Source organism: Lactuca virosa, chromosome 5 (assembly GCF_052849685.1).
Source record: "Lactuca virosa cultivar CGN04683 chromosome 5, Lactuca_virosa_CGN04683_v6, whole genome shotgun sequence".
NCBI lineage: Eukaryota > Viridiplantae > Streptophyta > Magnoliopsida > Asterales > Asteraceae > Lactuca > Lactuca virosa.
The window spans coordinates 301,070,054-301,076,882 of NC_136430.1; the positions used below are offsets into that span (position 1 = coordinate 301,070,054).

Here is a 6,829-nt window from a genome sequence, read left to right on the forward strand (position 1 = left end):
GAACTCCTCCATGACCTCTTCCAGATCCTCCTCTATCCATCCTCCTTTCCCCTGGTTTGGGGGAAAAGGATCTCCTGGATGGTGAAAGTCTGCCATTGCGTCTGCACGAGAATATATAAGTACGATAAAAATAGGTATAGTGTCAAAATACCCCTATAATATTTTATTTCTTTTAGTTTTGTTTCTTAGACCCTTATGGTTTGAAAGTTGGTAAGCTTTAGATTTGTTGTCCACCTTGAGCACTCCTAAACACATGTTGGTCATATCTCGAATAAATATAGTTGATCAGGCTATATTTACCCTATATATGATTACATAACTGTCTAAGTTTAGTAACGATGTCCAAATCCTCTAAACACTTTTTATTAGTTCCTTTGTAATGACACTATCCTTATTATGCACACATGTATGTACGTTTTTTATAAAATACTTATATTCTTAAAGTATACTTTTTGTCAAAGTGTTTTAGTCCCATTGTATTTATAGGTATGGTTAGATATACTAGCTCACTATAAACAATGCTCTGATACCAATCTGTCACACCCCCGAACCAGGACGACGAAAACGACCGAGGGCGGATGACGTCATTGTATAGTATCGTAACAATTGAATATGAATGAAACATAGCAACCAACAGCATACATTAAGAGATTCCAACATACATCGTTTACATATTGTATTTGTTCATCAATTACACAAAAGTGGCATAAAGTATGAAATTCCAAAATGCAGCAAATCTGGTTCTTGGGTACCTGCTTACTGATTCCCTGAGAATACAAGTCATTTTGAAAATCATCAACATTGAATGTTTGTGAGTTCATAAGCATGTTTGTATGAAAAGTATTTGTAACATCTTTGTTTGTAATAAGTTGTATGACTCCAGAAAATCTGATATTTTCTATGAAAAAGGTTTGTAAGTCTCGTTCCAAAACTGTGAATATATGCATGCATGTCCTTTGTTTTCTTTTGTTGTGAATGTGAGCGTATGTTCCCAGAAAATCCAATATTTTCTTTTGTATGAGAAAAAAACTATGGTCTTAAACCCTAGACCAGTAGTGGAAACAATAGTGTACCGTGAGGAAAATGCAGTTTTATTATAAAAACCACTACTACATAAAGACCCTTTTACGACGCGCAAACCATGACACTGAGTAATTTATGTTACGCAAAAGAGAGTGACCTTAAAATGGTGTCATCTCTTCAAAAAATTTAAGTATTTAGGTCACGCATTATTGCGTGCCCTTAAGTTAGTGTCTCAAAGAAAAAAATTAAAAATGCGGAGGGCGCTTTATGTTAAATGTGCGTCCTCTATAACCGTCGCCTTTTAATTTTAATGAAACGCGCGTTTGTTACAAAAATCAAGGTACGTAAATTGAACATATTCAAGGGTTTCTCACCTTCTGAAGCTTCTCAAGTTGAGCACATGGTAACATTTCAAGAAAATCGATGCTCTTAGTTGGGTTTCTCACCTTCCGATGCTTTTCAATTTGAACACAAGGTAACATTTCAAGAAAATCGCAATTCTAGGGTTTTTTTTCACACATCTGGTTCGAGATCAATTTCTCCATTTCCCTCTCTCTCTCTCACTCTCTCTCTTTCTCTCTCTCTCTCTCTCTCTCTCTCTCTCTCTCAAAACATCAAACAATTTCTCAATTTCTCCTAGGTTTCCGTCTTTCATCTTGTTTTCATCTGTGACTCCTTGATCGCCTCCTTCTCTCCTCAGCGTTTCATCTGCCACCATATGGGAAATTTTTACTTTTCTTGTTCCCTTCAATTTCAGTTTTAGTTTAAGTGATGTACAATTCGTTAACTTGTGCTATTTCATGCAGCTTGATATGCTACAAGAAGAGAATGACAATGTCCTTGAGAAGGTGGGTTCTAATTATGGCATTCTTTGTTTATATATATCTGGTATTCATTGTTGAATTTATATTGTGCAGCTCAGGTTTGCTGAAGAAAGTTGTCAGGATGCATAGATGAGGGTTAAGGAGCTTGAGAAGCAGGTGCTCACCCATATTCTTCTTATTTTGTGTCTGTCATATATTGGGATCTAAAAGGTTACATACTTCCTATTCCCACTGAAATAATAAATATGCTCTAATCTAATCGTTTCACTATTTTGAACTTAAGAGTTATGACACTGATATCCCTATTTGTTATTTAAATTTGAGCCCCTTCTTTTATTCACTTCACTAGCTATTAGTTTTTTCTTGAGTTAATATGGTCTTGGTAGTTGTGTCTCACCACTTTCCATCATTCTTAATCTTTCAACGTATCATTTAGGTGGTTGCTCTTGGTGAATGAATATCTTTGGAAGCGAAATTGTTAAGCAGGTTAATGTTGGTGATTTTATCACCAAATATATTTTAGTGTAATGGACTTAACAAGTTTTTCAAGAATAATGTTTTAGTTATAATACAAGTTAGGAGGTGCGGGAGTGCACACTTGTATTTACTAAACATTATTAGTACTGAACCCTAATCTACTGTGTCATGTCGGGGGTCTAATTTGTCATTCTTGAAAGACATTACAAGGTCTAATTTGTAATTCTTAAAAGATGGAATTTGTTGTGACTTATCTGTTGATTGGATAAGTCTGTAAAAACGGCTATTGAAACACATAAATACACATAACGATTTTTCACTTCATCTTCTTCAATTGATTCTAATTTTTGTGACTAAAATCAGAATTGCTGCATCAGGAATTATCCCAAGTTTGGATTTCGTGATACCCAAGGCATATAGGGTCGAAATATCAAACAAGGAAAGTGTTTACATGATTCCTGTTTGTTATCCAGATGTCCCAGAACCCTATTTTCGAATTCCCCTACAATCTTGTTTGATATTTTCATTTTCTGGAAAAGATGGCCGGCAATTCACTGAAAGACATGAATACTTCGTTTGGCAAATTGGAGAAATTTCAGGGCCAAGATTTCAGACGTTGGCAAAAGAAGATGCACTTCTGGTTGACCACTTTGAAGGTTGTCTATGTTCTTTCTACTCCAAAACCAGAAGAGGTTGAAGATGCAAGTGTGGAACAGATCAGAAGGAGGAGCAAATGGGAGAATGACAACTACATCTGCCTTGGTCACATTCTGAATGGTATGTGTGATTCCCTCTTTGAGACTCATCAAAATATTGAAACAGCAAGTGAATTATGGAACACACTTGAAGCAAAATATATTGCAGAAGATGCTTCAAGTAAAAAGTTCATTGTTTCTGATTTCAACAATTATAAAATGGTTGATTCTCGATCTGTAATGGAACAATATAATGAAATGCTACGAATTTATGGTCAATTCAAACAACACAACATGTCCATGGACGAATCCTTTGCTGTTTCAAGTGTGATTGATAAACTTCCACCCTCATGGAAAGATTTCAAACACCATTTGAAACATAAAAAGGAAGATATAAGTTTGATTCAACTTGGGAGTCATTTGAAAATCGAAGAAGGACTTCATGATCAAGATAATGACAAAGGAACTGGAAAGGACAAGTCTGAATTTGGACAGCCCCAAGTTCATATGGTTTAATGTGATAAAGAAGACAATTCTAATCATAAGGGCAAGGGTAAAAAGCGTAAGTATGAGGGTAACAACAAAAAGTCCAACAAAAAATACAAGGATTCCAAGGAACTTGTGTGTTGGAGATGCCATCTGAAAGGGCATATGAAACGTGACTGTCGGGTGAAACTTGGAAATAAAGGTGCTAGTGGTAGTGGAAAAGAGGGTGCTGGTGGTGGCAGTGGGTCTCATGATCAATCTGCAACCAAAGGTCAATTAACTATTGATCTTGTAAGTTCATTATTCAATGTTATGCTACTAACTCCAGAAGTTTCTTTTGTACAGGGGGCTGATACAGATTCATGGTGGCTTGATACCTGTTCTACACATCACGTGTGTAATGATGAACGATGGTTCATGGAGTTGAACATAGTAAATAAAGGTTATGTCTTACACATGGTGGATGAAGGATCAAAGCCAATTTTAGGAACTGGTGTTGTTAGTATTACGTTTACTTCTGGAAAAACAATTAGTTTGTTTGATGTATTATATGTTCCAAAGGTTCGAAAGAACCTTGTGTCTAGTGTTTTGTTGAATTGTATGGGTTATAAACAAGTTATGGAGTCGAACAAGTATGTGTTGTCTAAATGTGGAATATTTGTGGGATTTGGTTATTATTGTGACCGTGTTTTTAAGTTAAATGTTATAAGTTGTTTTGCATCACATGTCAAATCTACTTTTATGACTTCTGCATCTAATCTTGATAATTCTATGTTATGGCATAATAGATTAGGACATGTTCATATTAAAATAATGGTTGAAATGTCAAAATCCGGATTGATTCCAGCTTTTGACATTAATTCTGAAAAATGCAAAACTTGTATGTTAACTAAAATCACGAAACAACCGTTTCCAAATGTTAATAGAAAATCAGAAGTGTTGGAATTGATTCATAGTGATCTATGTGATTTCCATGCTATACCTTCCTTGGGAAATAAAGAGTACATTGTTACTTTTATTGATGATTCAAGTCGGTTTTGTTATGTATACTTGTTACATTCCAAAAATGAAGCTTTTGGAAAAGTTTAAAGTATATAAAACCGAAGTCGAATTACAGTTAGGTATTTCGATAAAATGTCTTAGGACGGATAGGGGAGGAGAGTACATAGATTCTGAATACTTTCAATCGGTAGGAATCATTCATGAAACCACAGCTCCTTACAATCAACAACAAAATGGTGTTGCTGAACGGAAAAATCGAGTTTTAAAAGAAATGGTAAATTCAATGCTTTCTTTTTCGGGTTTAAGTGAAGGTTTTTGGGGTGAAGTTATGCTCACAACTAATTATGTGCTAAACCGAGTTCCTAATAAACGGAACAAAGTTACTCCTTATGAACTTTGGCACAAGAAAGCACCAAATTTGAATTATTTTCGAATTTGGGGATGTCGAGCAGTTGTGAAATTACCCGAACCTAAAAAGAATAATTTGGGTGAAAGAGGAATTGACTGCATATTTATTGGATATGCAGAACATTCCAAAGCTTATAGGTTTTATGTTATAGAACCTAATGAGGCATATTCCGTTCATACCATAATAGAGTCGCGAGATGCGATTTTTGATGAGCTGCGGTATTCTTCAATTCAAAGACCAAAGGATCTGATTCCAAGCACAAATGAGGTGCCTAAATCAGATGGTAAGGAAGTTGTTTCAATTCCAGAAACACAGTAACTTCGTAAAAGCAAACGAGGTCGAGTCGCGAAAGATTTTGGTGAGGACTTTCAATTATGTTTGGTTGAAGGTTCGAGGGATAAAGTGAAGAATCAATACTCATATTCCTCTCATCTTGAGACTGATCCAAATACTTTTAAGGAAGCTATGGAGTCTCGAGATGTTGCGTTTTGGAAAGAAGCGGTTGATGAAGAAATGTCATCCATTATGGAGAACAATGTTTGGGTGTTATCTGATTTAACTCCCGGTTCTAAACCTTTGGGATGTAAATGGATTTTCAAGAAGAAAATGAAGGTAGATGGAACCATTGACAAATTCAAGGCTCGTCTGGTCATACAAGGTTTTAGACAAAAGGCCGGTATCGATTATTTTGATACGTATGCACCGGTAGCACGGATTTCTACCATTATATTGTTACTTGCTTTGGCAGCTATTCACAATCTAATAATTCATCAAATGGATGTTAAAACAGCTTTTTTTGAATGGTGATCTTGACGAGGAAGTGTATATGAAACAACCAGAAGGTTTTGTTTTGCCTGGAAATGAGCAAAAAGTGTGTAGACTTGTGAAATCATTGTATGGACTTAAACAAGCTCCAAAACAATGGCATTTGAAGTTTGATGAAGTAATTTTGTCGAATGGTTTTTCTTTAAACCAATCTGACAAATGTGTTTACAGCCGTTTTGATTCATCTGGATCTGGTGTGATCATTTGCTTGTATGTAGATGATATGTTGATTTTTGGCACTGATCAAAATCAAATTAATGCAACAAAGAATTTGTTGTCTTCAAAGTTTTCTATGAAGGATATGGGGGAGGCGGATGTAATCCTTGGAATAAGGATTAAACGAGTGAACAAGGGACTTGCTATTACACAATCACATTACATTGAGAAAATTCTCAAGCGATTCAATTATAGTGATTGTACACCCGTTAGCACCCCTATGGATTCAAGCATGAAGTTGATGCCTAATAGAGGCAGATCAGTTTCTCAACTTGAGTACTCGCAAGCTATTGGCTCTTTGATGTATGCTATGACTAGCACTCGTCCTGATATAGCTTTCGCAGTGGGAAGATTGAGTAGATTTACTCATAATCCTAGTACTCAACATTGGCAAGCGTTTCATCGTGTTTTCAAGTATTTGAAAGGAACCAAGGATTATTGCCTGTGTTATTCAGGATTTCCTTCGGTCTTGGAAGGATATTCTGATGCGAGTTGGATATCCAATAGAGAAGATCATTCTTCTACAACCGATTGGGTATTCTTGCTTGGTGGAGCTGCTATCTCATGGGCATCTAAGAAGCAATCTTATATAACAAGTTCAACAATGGAATCTGAGTTTATTGCATTGGCTGCTGCAAGCAAGGAAGCAGAATGGTTAAAGAATTTGATTTATGAGATTCCATTGTGGAGGAAACCGATTTCGCCATTATCTATCCGCTGTGATAGTGTTTCTACTTTGAGTAAAGCTTATAGTCAAGTTTATAATGGTAAATAGAGACACATTGATGTTAGACATGGGATGATTAGAAATCTAATAATGGATGGTGTGATTTCGATTGAGTTTGTAAAATCACAACAAAATTTAGCGGACC

The 6,829-nt window shown here is 35.7% G+C and overlaps 1 protein-coding gene across 1 annotated transcript; it reads left to right on the forward strand.

The window, feature by feature from the left end:
• The first annotated feature begins 1,297 nt into the window (after positions 1 to 1,297).
• LOC145112976 (uncharacterized) lies at positions 1,298 to 3,535 on the forward strand. Its single transcript, XM_079049083.1, has 5 exons — positions 1,298 to 1,363; positions 1,830 to 1,871; positions 1,941 to 1,945; positions 2,688 to 2,784; positions 2,864 to 3,535. Exons 1-5 carry the CDS (start codon positions 1,298 to 1,300, stop codon positions 3,533 to 3,535), a joined length of 882 nt encoding a protein of 293 aa, XP_078905209.1.
• The last annotated feature ends 3,294 nt before the right edge of the window (positions 3,536 to 6,829 follow it).

What these genes read in the sequence shown, in the direction of transcription:
- LOC145112976 (XM_079049083.1), top strand. Translation starts at nt 1,298, where the DNA reads ATGTGCGTCCTCTATAACCGTCGCCTTTTAATTTTAATGAAACGCGCG. An exon ending in CGTTTGTTACAAAAATCAAG is followed by an intron (nt 1,364 to 1,829) that starts GTACGTAAATTG and finishes TATTTCATGCAG; the next exon opens with CTTGATATGCTACAAGAAGA. An exon ending in AAAGTGTTTACATGATTCCT is followed by an intron (nt 2,785 to 2,863) that starts GTTTGTTATCCA and finishes TTTCTGGAAAAG; the next exon opens with ATGGCCGGCAATTCACTGAA.